At 41.9% G+C, this 20,020-nt stretch overlaps 1 protein-coding gene across 3 annotated transcripts; it reads right to left on the bottom strand.

Annotated features, from left to right (window-relative positions):
• Positions 1-1,461: 1,461 nt before the first annotated feature.
• Positions 1,462-18,353, bottom strand: Ntaq1 (N-terminal glutamine amidase 1). 3 transcript variants are annotated; one of them, XR_013088928.1, is made up of 7 exons: positions 18,087-18,353; positions 13,218-13,317; positions 12,180-12,230; positions 7,069-7,217; positions 6,328-6,452; positions 3,499-3,582; positions 2,322-2,392 (listed from the first exon to the last, which is right to left on the bottom strand). XR_013088928.1 is itself a non-coding variant. In XM_076835937.1 (6 exons), the coding sequence occupies exons 1-6, from the start codon at positions 18,167-18,169 to the stop codon at positions 2,286-2,288; spliced, it is 615 nt and encodes a 204-aa protein (XP_076692052.1). In that variant the 5' UTR covers positions 18,170-18,353; the 3' UTR covers positions 1,462-2,285. The 3 variants fall into 3 exon arrangements, 2 of the variants coding, with proteins under 2 accessions (XP_076692052.1, XP_076692053.1); XM_076835937.1 differs by lacking the exon at positions 3,499-3,582 and having other exon boundaries at positions 1,462-2,392; XM_076835938.1 differs by lacking the exon at positions 3,499-3,582 and having other exon boundaries at positions 1,462-2,392; positions 13,218-13,312.
• Positions 18,354-20,020: the final 1,667 nt, after the last annotated feature.

Here is a 20,020-nt window from a genome sequence, read left to right as displayed (position 1 = left end):
AGCACAGATTGATCTGGGGCTCTTGCACCATTGCTGTCAGCTCTGCTTCGTTGCTTGCTGCACTTAGGCCCTTCTGCAGTTTTCATGATGCTCACCAGCAGCCCCAAACCTCTAGCTTAGCAATCCCTGTAGAGGAAGAAGTCCTCCCTAAACACGCAATACAGGAAATCCAGAGAACATTCTGATGGATGAGTCTTGAGCTTGTCCAGGGTTGGGACTCAAGCCTGGCCTAGCTCAGACTATATTCTAGTACCACACCAAACTGTGCAAGAACAGTACCCAGGAGTGCTGGGTAAGAAAGAAATAACAGATGTCCTCTGTCACTTCTAACAAGTCAAAATTACGATCATGGATATTTTAACAGGCTTGAAACTATAAAACTTTGCTCCCTACAATGTGCAGAGGTGATGGGTTTTCAATTTCAAGGCAAGGTGACTGGGAAGTTCAAATATCCACACAGACATTACCTAATCTGTTATACTCAACATACTTTTGAATACCAGAGTGGAGGGCTGGGGATGTGGCTCAAGTGGTAGTGCGCTCGCCTGGTATGCGTGCGGCCCGGGTTCGATCCTCAGCACCATATACAAAACAAAGATGTTGTGTCCGCCGATAACAAAAATAAATAAATAAATATTTTAAAATTCTCTTTAAAAAAAAAAGAATACCATAGTGGAAATATGCTTATAAAATAGGCCAAAACTAAACAAAACATCCCAAAAATGCAATTTGTAAATCAGATTACAATCCTTTGGTCCCCATGAAACTTTTTGCTCAGGATAAAATATTTCTGTGGTTCGACTTGACAAAATTTATCTTCTTCATTTTAGCCATGAACTTTTTAAGTAATTGTGAAATTCAAAAAATATATCTAAGTGTGGGGTCCATATTTAGTTTTTTGGTTTGTTATTTTTTGGAGGGCAAGTATTAAGGACAGAACCCAGGGGCAATATGCCATGAGCCACATCCTAGCCCTTTTTATTTTTCAGAAGCAGGGTCTACTAAGTTGTTTAGGGCCTCACTACGTTGCTGAAGCTGGACTTTTGTTTCTGATCCTCCTATCTCAGCCTCCAGAGTCGCTGTGATGATAGGCCTGTGCCACTGTGCCCGGCCACATTTACCTTTAAATCAAAAAATAACCTAAGAAGTTCTATTTGCATTATTTTTACCAAAAGTTCACCTACTCTCTCCCGAAATCTTCCTGATTGGCTGAACCAAGCGACTTTTCCTTAAACTTACTGATTCTTAGGTAGATGACCAGTTTTACCCTTGAATGCACAACACTCATGTTGAGTAAGTTCCTTAATAAGAAAACTCATCTGAGGATAAGTTTGGAAACCCTTCCATAAGAAGTTGTTCGTCTTCACAGTAACACAATGAGAACATGAACAAGAGCCAATACTATATGCCAGTGTAATTATAAATACCTTTTATTTGGAATTTTACAATTAAAGCCACATTTCTAAGGCATCTTCAAAAAGGCAGACATGATCAATGTGTTTTAAAGCAATGGTTCTCATCAATGATTAAGACATTCTTAGGTGTTTTGGATCACCAAGAGCAACACAAAATCTTCAAAACAAAACTAGTTTTAAATCTATTTTATTTAAAACAATTTACAAATAGGCCAAATATCACTCAGCCTAAGAGAACTTCAACCTTTTTAACAACATCATAGTCCAAAAAGACTAATACTTACTGCTGATTCAGCTCACAGTATTATCCCTTCCCAGGCAGCAGCACCGTCTCTAGAAATATTTTATGGGCACCTTCTATGGGCATCAGAGATTTCCACAGCCACAGTCATGGCCTTGCCCACAAGAAGCTTAGTGTAGCCAGAGAGACAGGAAACATACAGATCAGACAAACGGAGCTGGCTCCAGTCCACACCTCTATCTTAACAAGAGCTATCACCCACATAAGTCATCACATGTTTTGGCAAATAAGCCACAGGAATAACCTAGCAATTACGTGCTACATCAAGTTTCAACTTGACATTTTGTTAAAAAAGACTACATTTTATTTTATATTTCTGAGTTGCTGGGGATGGGACCCAAAGTCTCACATATGCTAAGCACACATTCTACCACTGAGCTACAGCCCCAGCCCAAAAAAGGTTTTATTCAGTTCACAGATATTTATGCTCACTCGTGTTTCCCCTCAATTGAATCAAAAGAAAAATGTAACTCCAAGCCAACTGTACCATAATGTTTGCTGTCCTAAATGAAAGAATGGCTTGTCCATGTCCTAGAATTTCTGCACAGTTCCACATCCTGATGTCAAATTCAGCAGTTACTGCTAAACCGATGTACAAATTCAGACAGCGTGTAGACAGCACCCCATCCTACTTCAGGATCCATGCTGATGAAATCATTCAAGTTCATTTTGGAGTCTAGAAAAATATATGAAAGAAACGTCTGATGAAAACACAATTTTGGCATAGAAGCAATAAAATCCAGAGACCAAAAAGCAGAGATATTATTCAAATGGATAAGGTTCAAGGTCATTTCTGTGGTTCAAGGTCATTTCTGTGTTCAAGGTCATTTATTCCTGCCTGTCACAGATTGGAGGAGACATGACAACTAAATACTAAGTTTCAAACAAATTGGAAGAAAAAAACAATTATGACTTCATGAAATAACTATAAATGTGAAAACAGACTACATAACATATGATAATTTTCCACATATAATAATGGTATTATGGCCATTGTTTTAAAGAAAGTAAACCCTTATATTTTAGAAATATACACTAAAATAGCCAGAGTTAAATGGACACACTATCTCACTTCAGAGTAATGCAGGTGGCAGAAAGTGGCTGAGATATAAACAAATCCAGCAGCCATGAGCTGTTGGTGTTGGAAATCGGATAAACTATTATGTCTGGTTTTGTATGTGATTTAAATTTTCCACATAAAAAGCCTTTTTGGACTAGGGGTATAGCTCAGTGGTAGAGAGTTTTCCTACCATGTGTGGGGCCCTGAGTTTAACCCCTAGCACCCCCACCAAAAAAAAAAAAAAAAAAAACTTTTTAAAGTTCATGCAGCTTCCTGCTTCTGTCCCTCAAAGAACTGTTATAGGAACTGCATTTCTATCACAAACCACCAGAAAACTGGACAAAAGATGCAAAGGGACTGGACAATGGGCAGCGAGTAGACAATGGTAGCACATGACCATGAATTTCAAGGATCAGAAACAAATAAGGAGAGGCCGAAAAGAGACTCACAAACAGCCTAGAAGGGACACACAAACAGTCTGGCAGTCTCCCTGCGTGAGAAGACAGAGGCTGAAGTTCAGGAAGGCCCCCAGGAGCTAGGAGGGAGAGCATCAGAGCCCGGGGGAGCTGCAGAGGGACCCCCTGTGTCTTTGGACAAGTACTGAGCTTCTCTTTCATACTGGGAGAAACACGTGAGGACAGGGAGAGAAGCAACAGGAAGCAGAAAGTCTGACAATTTCCAGAATTTCCACAGTGACAATTCGCATCCCTCAGTTTCCTTACCATGGGAAAAAAAGGCTCTTTTCTTTAAAACCACTAAATGCAAAGTGGGAAATAGTGGTGATCCTCCAGACAGTCAGGTAGCCACTGAAATTTATTAATGCATATGCTTAATCATAGCTTACAACATGTCAAAAATAATAAATTTTCAGTCATAAGAGTCACTTCTGATTGGAGTTGTAGCTCAGTGGTACAGCACTTGCCTATTGCGGGAGGCACTGGGTTCAATTTTTAGCACCCACATAAAAATCAATAAATAAAATAAAGGTCCATCAACAACTAAAAAAAAATTTTTAAAAAGCATCACTTCCAAAATTATGTGCAAAAAGCTGCATACAACTACTCTTCTTAATGCATGTGTTTAGACATGCTTTCATGTAAAATTTGACTTCTGGAATAATTTTTTTAAACCTTCTTTATTTTTCACAAAACACTACTCATTAGCTAAAAGTAAATCACATTTATCCTAACTTCTAATACATCCTTTAAAAAAAAATTTTTTTAGATATTGATGGGCCTTTATTTTATTCATTTATTTATATGTGGTGCTGAGAATCACACCCAGTGCCTCACATATGCTAGGCAAGCACTCTACCACTGAGCCACAACCCCAGCTCTCTAATACACCCTTTTGATAAATTCACCACATGACAGAACATTTTAATTCAGTTACATAATTACATGAGAAACAAACACATTTACCTCATGCGCCACAGATCTCTTTTGTTGGTTTTTATTTCTTTATTGTTGTTATTGATTTGGTCCTGGGGCTCCAGAGGTGCTCTATCACTGAGCTACACCCCCAGCCCCCCTTTTTTTTTTCTTTTTGGGGTGCTGGGGATTGAACCTAGGCCCTTGTGCATGGGAGGTAAGCACTCTACCAACTGAGTTATATCCCCAGTCCCAAAATTATAAGGTTTTATTTTGTTTTTGTTGTTGTTGTTTGTGGTGCTGGGGTTTGAACCCAGGGCTTTGTGCATGCAAGGCAAGCACTCCACCAACTGAGCTATATGCCCAGCCCCCCAGCCCTTTTTATTTTTTTTATTTTGAGACATGGTCTTCCTGAGATGCTCAGGAACTCACTAAGTTGCTGAGGCTGGCTTTGAACTTGCAATCCTCCTGCCTCAGCCTCCCAAATTGCTGGGATTACAGGTGTGTGCCACCATGCCCAGCTAGATTCCTTTTTTTTAATTCAATCTCAAATTCAGAAGGCCCCTGATAAGTTAACTACAAATGAAGCCCAAGACTCCTCTTGAAGAAATCCCTCCTCAAGCACTGTGCACTAACCTGTAACCAGCCCTGCTGCTCTCCAGCTGTGTACACTTACACAAAGGGCTGAATCTCATGCACTTCTCTCTATCCATCTAGCCAATGAGGAAATCACACTTGGCTCATTGGGTTTTAGTGAAAATTAAATTGAACTAATATATTAATGGGCTGGCCAAAGCCTGGCACAAAATGGCACCTAATGAAAAGGAGTCCTCGTCCTCTAAACCAAAGAATGGCCCAAATAGGATCAGGGCTGACCAGGTGGGGTTTACTAATTGCCTGTCATGTGCTAGGCCCTTAGGTGCCCACATCTAAAAGAAAAATGAATAGTTGCTGAAGGCACAATATGCCCAGACCAGACCCCATGCAGCAGAGAGTAGTCTGCTAACTTAGGAGCCTGCCCAGTTCTAACACCCAGGATGGGAAGCAGGTTGGTATACCAATAAGCAATTCCACATTTTTTTTTTTTTTTTTTTGTACCAGGGATTGAATCCAGGGGTGCTTAACCACTGAGCCACATCCCCAGCCCTTGTTATTTTTTATTTTGAGGTAGGATTTTGAGACAGGGTCTCACTAATTTGCTGAGGCTGGCTTTGAATTTGTGATCCTCCTGACTCAGTCTCCTGAGCCACTGGGATCACAGGCATGCACCCAGCACTTTTTTTTCCTTTATTTTTAATTATAAGAGCTTTTCACAGCCTCAAAAGCCAGAGTCTGAACCTTCTTTAAGTGTGCTCTGCCTTCAAACATGACAAATAATTTTTTAAAATATTTTTATTAATTATTGATGGACCTTTATTTATTTATATGTGGTGCTGAGAATCGAACCCAGTGCCACACATGCTAGGCAAGCACTCTACCACTGAGCCACAACCCCAGCCCCCAAATAATTTTTTTCCTTTCTTCCTTGATGAACTATTTATATGACTATCCTGTCTTCCCAGCATCCTGCACAGCTTTCGAGCACTTTCATGCAGACTGTATTAGCCATGTGCTGGGATGACCTCACCAACAAGCAAGAATGTTGTGAGTGACTTCCAGTCATAAACAGTGTTTCAAATGCATATGAATGCCAGACAATAACAATAAGGAGAACAACCCTCCATCTTCTTAAATCTCAGGAAATTATCAACTGGACTGCTGCCTAGAAGCCCATAAATGAAACAAGTGGCACACTACACCCTGCTGGCTCTCACCTCCCTCCAGTGCAGGGTTCATCACAAAGTCACTGAAATGACATTTCACACATGCTGAGGATGCACTGGGGATTTCTTTCACCATAACGTGAAACGCTACCATGGCAAATGCTACTCATCCCACTGTTAAGTGACACAAGCATGCAGACCTTTGGCACCCAGCGTCCCACAGTAGGAACATCCACTAATCTGGCAGAGTGCACGTGCATGGCTCTGCTCCTTAACAGCTTTCCTCTCCCAGGAGTTCTTACACCTTCCAGACCTGTCCTCTGTGCCTCGACTTCCCAACCTAAGAAATACACAGGAACTAGCACTTCCTCTTCCTTCCTCACCACTCAAACCCCTGGGAAAGGCACTCTTGGCTCACCTCCAGTTTCAATGCAGGGGTAGGGTGGAGGAGGCTCTCTCCAGTTCCCACTGGAGTCTTTCATGTGAGATCGGTCGGAAGCAAAGTTTTTCAGGTAGGAATCTGCACGGATCACTCTAAATTTCCTGCAAATCAATCAACAGAACTTATGTTAGGGAGATGTCACATTGGGAATTCTAACTCAGCTTTTATATAGACTCATCTTCTATGACATGCACAAAACTACTCATGCATTTTTATCCTGTTAGTAATATAAAGCTTTATTACCTATCAAAATACTCTATGGGAAATGACTGAAGTCTAAAGATATGAAGGTACAGAAATATACCTACCTAGTTGCCTTTATTTACTCAATTGTGATTCAGGCAAAGGGCATGATCTTCTGGAGTTGGCCTCACAGTTCTCTTAATTTCGGCAGCATGAGAATCCCCACCCCTACCCATCAAAGGAGAGTATGAGAGAACCTCCCAGGGTGCCCCCCAAAACATGTTTGAGATCTCATCACAAATTTTTAAGACTGCCAACCTTTAATATGATGTATAACCTTCAAAGCTCTAACATATTGTTTTTACTCTCCTGTGTAGCAAGCACATCATTCTCAAGTATCAACTCAGTACTGAGGCCAAGCAAGGTAAGTGATCTTTACAAAACAAATACAAAAGAAGGGAAGAAAAAAGAAAGAACCTCTGTGCAATTGCCAAGGCCTTATGTCAGACACTAATTCATCCTGAATGTCCTCACCTCCTAAACTGTGGATGAATGTCATCGTCAGACTTAAAGGCCTCTTCTACGTAAGTGTCAAAGGGGCAGGGAAATGGCAAGACAGTATCGAGATCATAAATGAAGCTCTGTCCTCCACTTGACACATGAAGCAAAACAACATGGTAATCCTAGAAGTAAAAATTGCTGATGTTAACCAAGTTACTCTAGGATGACAAATTGCAAGGTCCCATGAGCAATGCACATATATTATCCCAAAAACAGATACAAGACGAATACAACCCTCCTTAAAAACAGCAAAATTTTTAAAAAGCAAACAAAAAGCCCTAAAAATAGACTAAGTGTCCACTGACAGGGAAATGGCTAAGAAATAAAGGAAATGTTCATATATGTTAAATGCATATCCTTCGATCCAACAATACTACCTCTAGTAAACTGTCTTACAGGGAAATGGTCATAAGCGGGCAAAGGTGTATGTACCAAGAAAATCTCTGCAGCATTGTTAATAACAATGAAAATTGTGAAACATCCCCAAGTCCTTCGATAAAAGAATGGTTAACAAACTATGATACAGCCACATATTAGCATACTATGCAACCACTGAAACAAATAGGCAAATTTATATGGAAAACTGAAAAATATCCATTATCTATTATTACCTACTATTATTAAAGCTATATGTATATTAGGACACACATGTGCACTTGGAAGTATATACACATGCATGTGAAGTAGAGAGAAAACTCTACAAGGATACCCTCTGCTACAGTCTGGATATTAAATGCCCCCCAAAATACCATATGTTAAAGGCTTAGACCCCAGAATGGCACTATGAGGAGGTGATGAAACCTTTAGAGGCAAGACCTAGTGGGAAGTCTTCTAGGCACTGGAGATATGCCTTTCATGGAGACCATGGGACCCCAGGCCTTCTTTTTCTTTCTCCCCTCACCAATGAGGTAAGCAGCTTTGCCCCACCATGCACTCCCGCCTTGACGTGCTGCCTCACCACAGCCCCAAAAGCAACTGATCATGAACCAAAACCTCTAAAACTGAGAGACACAATAAACCTTTGCTCTTTATAAGTTGATTTATCTTAGGTGTTTGTTAAAGTGACAGAAAGCTAATACCCTCCAAATTTTTAACAAAGGGGACTTCTTGAGTTTAGTGTGGAAAGAGTCTAAAGGACTTATATATCCAGTTTTGTACTACTTTTCTAATTAAAACAAAGAAAAAAAGTACTTTAAAAAAAAGTCAGCCATGCCCTCATCTGTAGCCATGAAGGGAGAAGGATAAAAGTTATGCCACCCAATTTTGTTACAGAGCAGATATTACTTTCTACTCTCACTCCCAGACACAAGGCACTACCAACACCAGCTAATAAGGGCCAAAAGGGTTTCAGGATTATCAGGGGAATATGAGTAGACTGGTGCTTTGGCCCCTCAGGAAAAAAAATGCTCTCCACAGACAACAGCACACCAAAATAAATCTCAATATAACAACATTAGTAATAACATCTTTTATTCCTGCAGTACTTTAGAGTTCACAAGGCACTTATTCCATCTGAGCCCTGCAAAGTCCCTGTGAGGTGGGAAAGTTAATTGAGACTGGAAACATACCATCAGCATGAAAGCTTCCCTTGGCTCCAACTCCATCCCTAGTAGAGCAGAAATAACATCAGAAATGGATGCTTCCTCCCTGCATTCCTTTTATCCTTCAAGATAAATGGACTAAAAGCTGCAGCCCCTTCTGGCCCACCACTTCCTTCCGCTGGGCTTGCTCGTGTTACACATTCCCCCACCGCAGCAGCAACCTTCTCCACCTCTCTCCACCAAACAAGCTCTGGCTCAAAGGCTTTCTCTCTCAGGAATGTGCTTTTCGTCTTTCCTAACCCCTGCCAGAAGTAATCTCTGCCTTACCCAAAATCTATTTCTGTTAACATCTTCAATTCCTATCATTAGTTTTCACAAGGGTGAAAAAAATAAGTCTTACCCTCAAGGGTCAGTAGAGAAATGTAGGGTAATCAGAAGAGAATGGATGCAGTACCGCGTGATAAAGAGAAAGAACAGGAGCACACACAGCTTGAACGGGGAAGAGCCTGCCCAAAGCTCAGCCCCTCCATTTCCCAGCCTCAGCTTCCTCTTATAAACTGGAGATAACTGGAGTGTCTACCTTGTAGAGTTAATGGGACAGGGAGTATGTCAATGCTCATCCTTTTCAAAAGCCAATCAAGAAACAGAGGGGACTGGGGTCCACCTGCCCAGGACAGCATCACTCAAATCCTGCTTGAGAGCTTTCCAGAAAGAAGATAGTCTGTGGAAAACCGAGAGCAATGACCAACCACACCCCAGTCAGGCCCATATTCCTACTCAGCACGTGGCTGCTGGGCTTGCAGGGAAGAGGTCTCACAGTGTACATGTGGAGTCATGAAACAAACAGGCGGTTCAGTGTTTGCCCAGCTGCCAGGAAATAACCCACTGGGCTGGAAGCAGGATACCCCTCTGGGAGGGGATCTGCTCCTGGAGGCTGGATTGCCCTACCTGCTCAGCAAGGCCAACCCATTTCCTATAAGAGGACAGCACTGAGGCAAAGATAAATCTGCCAGGCTGTGGGGAGACTTCCTGCAGCAGGACTGTGCACCCTGAGCTGCCATGAGATGTGGTGGAAGGGATGTGTCCACAGGTCCTTTCCCAGGAGGCCTCCGCAGATGGGGAGCAGCTGAGCAGTTCAGCAGCAGGGTTGAACTCCTAGAGAAGGTGGACAGCCTGCAATAGGAGTTATGTAGCATTGCTAACAATAGCTACCAAACACCAACTTTAAAAATTTTTTTTTCATATTGAAGATTGCATCCAGGGTGCTTCATCACCAAGCTACATCTCCAGCCCTTTTTATTTTTTTATTTTGAGATAGGATCTCATTAAGTTACTGAGACTGATCTCAAGTTTGTGATCCTCCTGCCTCAGCCTCCCAAGTTACTGGGATTACAGGCATGTGCCACCACACCCAGCCCACCTCTTCTTAGGTGTCCTCTACGTTACTTCATTTAAACATTACAACCTCACTAACACCTAAGAGACAGGCTATATAACTAGTCCAAGTCCCACAGACTGAGACTTAAACTCCTGCTCCTAACCACAACAGTGCTAGGTTTGGGCTTTGATGTTGTTATAAAAGATCAAGATAGAGATAGAAATTCTGTGAGTCCCTAGGTTTTAGCCTGCTTTGTGACTGCTATATAAAAGGCACCAATTAACCTAAGTGAAATAAATGGAGACAATTCAAATGATACATCATAATCTTGAGTAGGTATCTAGAAATTAGGAGTTTGTTACGTTATTATTTATAAAATTCTTCTTTAACTTTTTCTCTATTTTACTAATAAACAATTCCATTCTTCAGGAAGACAGGTTAAAATGACACACAGAGGTGAACAGGAAAGAACCCAGGTCTAAGACCCAGTTCTGCCACTGACCTTGAGCTACTCACTCACTATGCCTTTCTGTGGTTGTTTTATCATCTGAAAAATGAAGGCATTGGAGTGCATATCTCTGTGTGGGTGCATGCACATGTGCTTTGTCTTTTGTTTTAGACCCATGTCTTTCAAATGGAGATCATGTTCAGCCAGGAGTGTATTAAGAACACTATTTATGAACCTCTTTCTAGATGAACCAACCCAGGAATCTATAATTTTAACTAGTCTCCAGATAGCTCTAATATGCAGCTGGACTGCATACTGATAAAAGTTCCTTTCAGGGGCTGAGGTTGTAGCTCAGTGGTAGAGCACTTGCCTGGCACATGTGAGGTCCTGGGTTCAATCCTCAGCACCACATAAAAAATAAATAAACAAAATAAAGGTGTTGTGTCCATCTAGAATTTAAAAAAAAAAATTTTTTCTAAAGTTCCTTTCAGTGCTAAAAGGATAAGTCCAGAAGATCACAAATATGTCTCCTACACTGGCCATTTAAAAATCATTCGTAGAGCTCTCTTCCTGGAAGCAGCCTGAGACAATCTGTGAAAATGGTTTGCTACTCTCTTAACTCAGAAAATCCCACAAAAATCATGCAAATCAAGAGGTTCAAATCTTCGTGTTCACTTTATACACGTCTGTGAAACTGCCCAGGCCATCACAGGTGTGTGTATCTGAAAAGACATACATATCTGAAAGATATCCCTCTAAAGAAGCAAGGTGCACGATTCTAGCATGATGAAACAGGTAGTTATGCTAAGGCCCAACTGGGTCTGGACACAAGGTCAGGGGCCCAAAAAGAGTGCTGAATTTTTGTGCACATGCTTAAAAATGCAGAGAATTATGCTGAACTTAAGGGTTTAGATGTGGATTCTCTGGTCATTGAACATATCCGGGTGAATAAAGCACCCACGATGTTTATACAGCCCCTGGCCAGATGAACCAGCATGTATGCTTCCTCTGCCACCTGAGGTAATCATTATTAGAAAGAAGAAATTATTCCTAAACCAGAAGAAGAGTCTGCAAAGAAAAAGATATCCCTGAAGAAACAAAATTTATTACACCAGAATAAATTTAGTATAAAATAAATGCAAATAAAAGCATAAACAATAAAATCATTCCTATAATAATGCCAAAATAAAAATTAAAATATGCCTGTAGTACTTCTACCTTAGACCAAATAACATCTATTCTCAAAAGGGTGAGAATAAATACCATTTATATAAATAAATATATAAATTTTAAAATATCATTTATATATACACACACACACACACACACACACGCGCGCGCGCGCGCGCGCGCCATTTAATAAATATATTAAGTAAATACCATTTATAGCTGGGTGAGGTGGCACACGCCTGTAATCCCAGCGGCTTGAGAGGCTGAGACAGGAGGATCACAAGTTCAAAGACAGCCTCAGCAAAAGCAAGGTGCTAAGCAACTCAGTGAGACCATGTCTCTAAATAAAATACAAAATAAGGCTGAGGATGAGGCTTAGTGGTCAAGTGCCCCTGAGTTCAATCCCCAGTACCCCCCCAAAAAAAGTCTATTTATTAGTAATTGCCATAGCCTTTTCTCCTGTCCCTCTCAATTCTGTTTTCCCAAAGTGTACAGACCACTCAGGGGTCACAAGAAACACTGAAGGCTCTCCGAATGGACATCTTACCCAGATCACGGGTCCATTTCCAGGTCTCGCCTGCTGTTTCCAGATAGGTATCTATAAAATATAGTATATCCCATAGTTTCAGTTAAACCACTACTAGATCATTTAAAGCAGTATATAAATAAGAAAAAAAAAAATATTTCTGAGCAACCAAAAATCAAGGTAAAAGAATAAGTTAATGAATAAGAATAAATTCAACTCCTTCTTAGTATCCTCAATAATGAAAGCTCATAAGAGCTCAAGTTATTGTAAAGTCTTCTTTGGAGTGAAAAAGTATCTGGACTAGGACTCAGAACACCTGGCAGAATATGAGCACAGTGGCACAGGCCTGTAATCCCAGCACCTCATGAGGCTGAGGCTTAGCAATTTTGCAAGGCCCTAAGCAACTTAGCAAGATCTCATCTCAAAATTTTAAAACAAAGGGCTAGGGATGCAGCTCAGTGGTTAAACAGCCAAGTTCAACCTCTGGTACCAAAAAGAAAAATAAAAAAGAACACTTGGCAGGTTCAGATTCAAGTCTTGATTTCCCATTGTATTATTCACAGGTCCACTCTGAGTCATTATTTACTCTCCTCTAAAATGGAGAAAGCTGTCCAAACTTTGCTTCCATTGGCATCTAATGAAATGATGCCTACAAGAGTATGTTATAAAAAGAAGGGTTCACTTTTCTAATACTTTCTATAGGTTCGTTATGATTCTATTCAAAACTCCAGAGACAAATCTTTTCTTCAAACCTAAGAATTATGTGGTTTCCGTATAAGCACTTAAAGCTCTAAATTAATACCTAAAGGGATTTAATCTGTATGAGTGTGCCATAATATACTTACTCCCTCACCTACTATTTAAGTAAGGAACAAAACTTTTCTAACTCAACTGTGTCCTTTAAGAGAAAAAAAAAAAAATCTCATTCAAAAACACTTTAAAATGTTCCTGTATTTTATAAAGCACATCTTAGAATAGTACTGACTGAACCCATGCTGCATTCAACTTCTAAGCTCATCCTAAATCTCATTTCCTTTCTTCAATCACTAACCAACTTACCATCTTCCTCTCATTTGATATGAAGACAGCATAACACTCTTCCAAAGGATACTGGTTGTGGTTTTTGATGTATTCACAGAGTTTCCAAATATTTTCTTCACTGAAATAAAACAACTGGTTAATCAATATAATTAAAAGCGAACTCTCTTTGTTATTCAAATTTTAATTAAAGACTGATGATGACATAAAAAAATTGGAAGAGACTTTAAACACTTTCTAATCCAACAACTAACTAACATTTAAATCTCCTTCTGTACAGGCACAGTGGCACACACCTGTAATCCCAATGACTTAGGAGACTGAGGCAGGAGGTTGGTAAATTCAAAGCCAGCCTCAGCAACTTAGTGAGACCCTAGGTCACTTCGCAAGACTCTATCTCAAAATAAAAAAATAAAAATAAATAAGAACTAGGGCTGTGGCTCAGTGGTTAAGCATCCTTGAATTCAATCTCTGGTATGAACACATGTATAAATACATTAATAAATAAATGTCCTCTAAACATCACCAACAAGCTGCTGTCCAACCTGCGCTGAGGTGGCACCTCTGTAGACACAGGGCTCATTACCCCATAGCACTACTTGCCTATGGAGAAAGTTTACAACCAATAAAATGCTATGTCACAATTCCATAAGTGTCTGGTTGAGAGACTTGCAATGCAGCTAGAATTCCAACTGAGCCAATTACAAGGTAAGAAGCATTGACCCTCTTGATCTGAGAATCTCCTTTGCTCATCTGTAAAATGCACATAATCATATCATATTGTAAATACTCAATAAATCTTAGTTAACACTGGTTCCCTGCTTGCCTTAAATAAAGGGAAGGTTGGGTGTTTTGGGGAACAAGGCTCCTGGCTGGCAAGGATCGGGAACAGTTCCATGATAGGTCCAGGAGAGAGTCCCTGTGAGTGGGATTCCCTGAGCCCCTCTAGTAAGGAGGAGGTCTTGACTTTTAGAAAGCCCTTACTCATACTGAACTAAAACCCACCTTCCTACATATCTACCCTGGATCAATCTCTCTTCTCTATGACAAGCCTTGAGTGATCCGAAACAGTAACCAGAACAACCTAAATAAATTGGTGCCTAGTGCATCAAATAAGCAACTGAACCACACTCCAGAGTAACTAAGCACACACAGGCAGTAACTAAGCCACACTCCCAAGCACGGGCAAATATGGCCGCCGCTCAGCCTCTGAGCTCAGCCTCTTATCTAATGAACCACACAGTACCTTTGCTCAAAATGAGATACACCCATAACTATGTATAATGCACTAATTAAGAAAACTAGGGAAAAAATGAGCTACACCGATGCTCTGCTCAGAGCACATGACTCAATCTGTCAAGGATGAATTTCCAGTCATCTACACGAGACTACCTGAAAACGAAGCAAGACACAAACAACACTCTCTCCATTTCATACAAATACACACCCTTTCAATTCACACATCTTGGCCTTGTCTACCTGTCTCAATGCTCCACACAATTTAAAACACCAAAATCTGACATCTGTATTTTTCTCCTGTGGTTTTGTTTTTCTCTAAAATAACAAGGAAATCTTGAGGAGAAAGTGATATTGGTGGCAACAAAAGGAAGCTTGCAATGACTCCTTCAACATGATCTATATAATAGATAACAAAAATTCACTGACAGTTTCCATACGACAAATGGCATGCAGTAGCTTTGAGCAGTAGCTCAAACTTTTCAAATCCAAGTTTTGAGAAGACATTTATCTGTCTGGCCCACAGAAATTTTTGAAGAGTTTAACCAAAACATTTTCAAGAGCCTGTGAGGTACAAAACACTAAATTAAGTGCTTGGAGGATATGATGATAAATTAAAGCTTAGATATGCTGAGAGGAGATATAAAGATCAATAAATAGCAAGCAGCACAGAAAGTCAAAATGATGCATACCAAAAGCCCAGAGGCGGAAGTCATTATTTGGAAAGATATGGGAAGATGCAAGAGATACAGGACAGCAGTTTCTCCTTGTCTGTTCCCCTATCCCTCATCTTACAGGTGGGAACAGAATTCATGAATTGACAAGTATTACTTGTAGACTGAATTTTTTTTTTTTTTTAAACCAGGGATTGAACCCTGAGGTGCTTAACCACTGAGCCACCCACCCCCCTTTTTTTAAATTTAAAGACAGGGTCTTGCTGAGTTGTTAAGTGCCTCACTAAGTTGCTGAGGCTGACTGTGAATTCACAATCCTCCTGCCTCAGCCTCCTGAGCCACTGGGATTACAGGGGTGCACCATAGCGCCCAGCCAGTACTATTAATTTTTAATACAGTGTGAATATTACAGAGAGAAAAAAATTTGAACATAGAGTTTCTGAATTTTATTCATTCCCTTTTTATCATCAAGATCATAATATGCAGAAAAATCTCATGAAATTTTTGATGCTAAAAAAAAAGAGGTGCTTATATTTGAAAATGCAGGAAATCACAGTTAGAATAGAACAAACAAAAAGGGTGATGATACTGTCCCTAAGCTGTCAAGTGATCATTCTAATAGACAATAGCCTAATAAAGCAGCATAAGGACTGAGACTGCAAGGATTACCCATAATGGGCTGAGGCCAGAGAAGCAAGCTGAGTGGACATTCCTGACACACAACAGGTACTACACAAATGTTTGGGAAAAAACTAAACAATTAAAACAGAATCAGAAATACCCTAGGGGCTCGGGGTGTAGCTCAGTGGCATGCTGGGCAAGCACAAGGCAGTAGGTTGATCCCTACACTGGGGGGGGGGGATAAATATTGCTGTGCAAACCATATAGTCCCATACAAACAATGGCCACCACTCTTATCATTAAATGGGGTTGTGAATACAAGTAACATCTGACAGAAACTAACAGAAGAAAAAGTGTTTATTTCAAATTAGAAGAACCTAATAGAGCAGAAGCAAAGTGCACCAATTGATGTGCTCAGACAGCATAGAGCACTGTTTCCCAAGCACAGGTGATCATGAACCCAAGAGGACATTTAGCAATGTCTGGAGACATGTTTGGTTGTCACAACTGAGAGGAGGTTGCTAACAGCATCTAGTGGGTAGAGGCCAGAGATGCTGCTACACATTCTATTCAAAAAAAAAAAAAAAAAAACATCTTCTCAGGAGACATTTATCTCTTGCCATTCTCCAACCAGATCACTCTCCCAAAATTGTATCAATCTCCCTCCTGTTTCTCGAATACTGACTGCATGCTTCCTTCTCAGGGCCTTTGCACCTGCTGTTCTCCCTGCCTGAAATGATCTTCCCCCATTAGCCACAAAGCACTTGCCCTCTTTTCCACAGATCTCTGTTCAATATCACCTTATCAACAATATCTTCCTTAAGTATCCTAACATAAAAATAATATTAGTCGCCAGGCAGGGTGGCACAGACCTGTAATTCCAGCATCTTGGGATGCTGAGACAGAAGATCACGAGTCCAAAGCCAGTCTCAGCAAAAGCAAGGTGCTAAGCAATTCAGTGAGACCCTGCCTCTAAATAAAATGTAAAATAGGATTGGGGATGTGGCTCAGTGGTGGAGTGTCCCTGAATTTAATCCTTCGTTACTCCCCCAAAAATGGTATTAGTCATCACCTTTTGCTTTTTCCTATTTTTCTCATAGCATTACCACTACCCAAACATGAATCACTTGTCCTTGTTGCTTTCCCCCATCAAAATGTAAGAACCAGGAGATGTCACCAAGGAAATTATCAATTTTGTTCACTGCTACCTCCCCAGTGCCTAGAATCACACATCACATATTCCAAGTGCCTAATAAACATTTATTGAATGAATGAATGAAACAATGAATGTCTGCTAGGAGTGAGAATACGATTTAGGAGACAGAGCAAAAATACACTGCAGCAATTGAGAAGCAGAACTCCAGCATCACACAGAGGTTCCAGGCTCAGTACCATCACTTAGTAGAGGGGTGATCTTGGATAAACAGTCTTTCTGTGGCTCAGAAAGCAAAATGAGGATAATATAATCATAGAATCAATCTCCGAGGCATGGATAGAAACAGTTGGCATTGGGCCTAACATGGTCAGAACTGAATTAATGTTAAACTCTTGGTGGTATTGGTTCAATGACCAGCTCAAGGAGGAATGGGTAATTTTATGGTCCTAACGTTTCTTACTGAGGAAAGGCAAAGAGGAGTTGAGACCAAGGTAGGGGTGATGCTTCAGCTGCTGATAGCCTAGGTAAGATGTACAGTGCCTTGACTCCAGAGCCAGACTCCCGCCTGCAAATCCCCATTTTTCACTCAGAAACTGTGAGAATCAGGCAAATTATTCGCACCCCTCTGTGCTTCACTGTTCTTTGAAATGTAGATCACTACAATACTAACTCTCTTGGGTTACAATGGGGCTGAAACGAGTTAGTCCACATATCCACCAGTAACAATGCTCGGCATTTGCCAAGCGCGATGCAAATATGATCATTATTATAATGACAGTAATTCCTAGCTGTTAGCTGGGTGACCTTGGAAAAATATTTCAGATTCTCTGGGCCCCAATTCTCTTCCAAATTTAAAATCACCTGCACCTCAGTCTGACACCACACAGGCTTCTGCAGATAACTTCCAAAGCGACGCTCCACCCTCACTCCCCTTCCGCGCCCCCAACCACTGAGATCTGCTGAGCTTGTCCATCCAAAAAGCGCCAGACAGAGGTAATGCACCATTCAACGCACCACTCCCATCCCATCCCACTGCCCACGCTCTGCTCCAGAGGCAGGGCTCGCGTTCCCTCTCCCTCCACCCGGCAAAACAATAGAACCTTCCAATCTAGGCCCCGCGCGCCCAAAGGAGCAGGAAGGAATCGGTGGTCCACGGCGGCGCGCTGGGCCAGACCCCGGGTGCAGCGCCTGCACCCGCCTCACCAGTAGCAGCTGCTGTAGACACAGGCGTCCCGCGGGGGGCTGGCTGGCTGGTAGAGGGTGGCGGCGGCGACATCCCCCTCCATAGCCCGGGCCTGGGGCTCACGGACAGGACGCACCAAGGAATCCGCCAGTGCGCAGCAGCTGGCGCCAGTAATCGAGCAGAGTGAGAGGAGACTGGGGAGGCCCAGGCAGTTTCCGGCCGGTGGAACCTGCGGCCAGTGGGCGGGGCCTGGGCGGAACCAGCGGCTCAGAGTCCCCGCGCGCGAAGCCTGGGACAGAGCAGGCGGACCTCTCAGTGTAGGGAGCTGGGAAAAGGGAGGTGCTACCAAGGGGGCAGGACTAAGTGGGCGGGACCGGGGTGGGGCATGCAGCGAGATTTCCCAGTGGGCGGATCTTGGGATGAGAAGACCTGCGTGGTTCCGGATGGGCTGGGCCCTGGTGCGTGGACTCAGACGGGGAGGGTCCGAAGCGCGAGCTCTGGTGGGCGGAGCCGGGAACTTTGCGCGTTCCGAGTAGGTGGAGACTAACCGAGTGGGTGGAGCCTAGACGGGGCCAGAAGACCGCGCGCGTTCTCAGGGGCAGGGCCTGAGCCCGGCTCACTGAGCGACAGAGGCCGTAACCGCGAAGACCAGTCAGGTGGGGAGTAGAGCTGTCGCGGGCCGCTGAAGCGCCGGCCTCAGCAACACTTGGGTGAGAGTTCCTGGAGACACCTCCATCCCGGGCTGAGGTTGCCACCTGTGGAAGTGCCAGATTAGACGCTGAAATAAGACGCTTGCATGTGCAAATCAAAGTGTTGGCGCTCAGCGTGGAGTCCGCAGGATCCCGGAAGAGGAGGGAGGGAGAGCTTAATTCCAAATATGACCTGATTGAGGGATCGCACCCCAAATTTCACCATATTGTAAATTTTTAAAATTCGGAGATCATTATATGTTGGCTCAGGAAGATATATTGATTTCTTGATATAATAAAAGAAAAGGTTGTGTATCTGGTTTTGTATTAACCATATAATTTGCTGGCAATATAAAAGAAAGACGCCAAATATTAGAACAGTGCTTAGCGGGCGCCCTGAGGAACGGCCTGTAATCCCAGCAGCTCCGGAGGCTGAGGCAGAAGCCTCGCAAATTCCAGGCCAGCCTCAGCAACTTAGCAAGACCTTGTCTCAAAATAGAAAATAGGAAGAACTGGGCTGGGGTCGTAGCTCAGTGGTTAAGCTAACCTGGGTTCAATTCGTGGTACAAAAAAAAAAAAAAAGCAGAAAACCGTTGTGCATCTCTGGTGAATAAAGGATGTCGAGGACTTTGACTAGTCTGAATTTGCAGTGGACATATGTAACTGATCAGGGAACTTCATATTATAAAAAGTGAAATTCTTAGGTTGGTTATAGACCACCCACGTCAGATTCTCAGACTTTTAAGAGTTCCAAAGCTCAAATGTGGATGTGTAACCGATGTGATTCTGCAATCTTTGTAATGTTTTGAATAACCAATAAAAAAAATAAAATTAAAAAAAAAAAGTTCCAAAGCTCATAAATCAAAGTCATAAAGACTTTGAACATAAGTCCTTAATGTCCATTATCATTTATTGCCTCAGTTCTTTATACTCACTTATTCTGTTATTCTAAATAACAAAATTTCATTAGATCTTCCTCCTTTAAAGTAAGGATAAGGTTCAGTGTCCTCAGCAGAGTGTGGGAGGGATACTGCAGGGGGAAGAAGCTCTCTGCTTTTTGGGGGAAGGACAGAGACCAGAGTTGGGGGTGTGATCATGAGTACCTCAAGTGGAGTCGGCTCCAGCCACAGGCTCATAATGTAGTCCCTCTGTGGCTTTAATAGCTTCACCTCATGATGCTTAGTGCAGATTAAATCCAGTAATCTACTGGGTTGGGGGGCAGCATAGTGCCTGGCACAACATAGGTACTATCAAAGATAAAGTCA

Source organism: Callospermophilus lateralis, chromosome 16 (genome assembly GCF_048772815.1).
Source record: "Callospermophilus lateralis isolate mCalLat2 chromosome 16, mCalLat2.hap1, whole genome shotgun sequence".
Classification (NCBI taxonomy): Eukaryota; Metazoa; Chordata; class Mammalia; order Rodentia; family Sciuridae; genus Callospermophilus; species Callospermophilus lateralis.
This window is presented reverse-complemented; position numbering and strand designations above follow the sequence as displayed.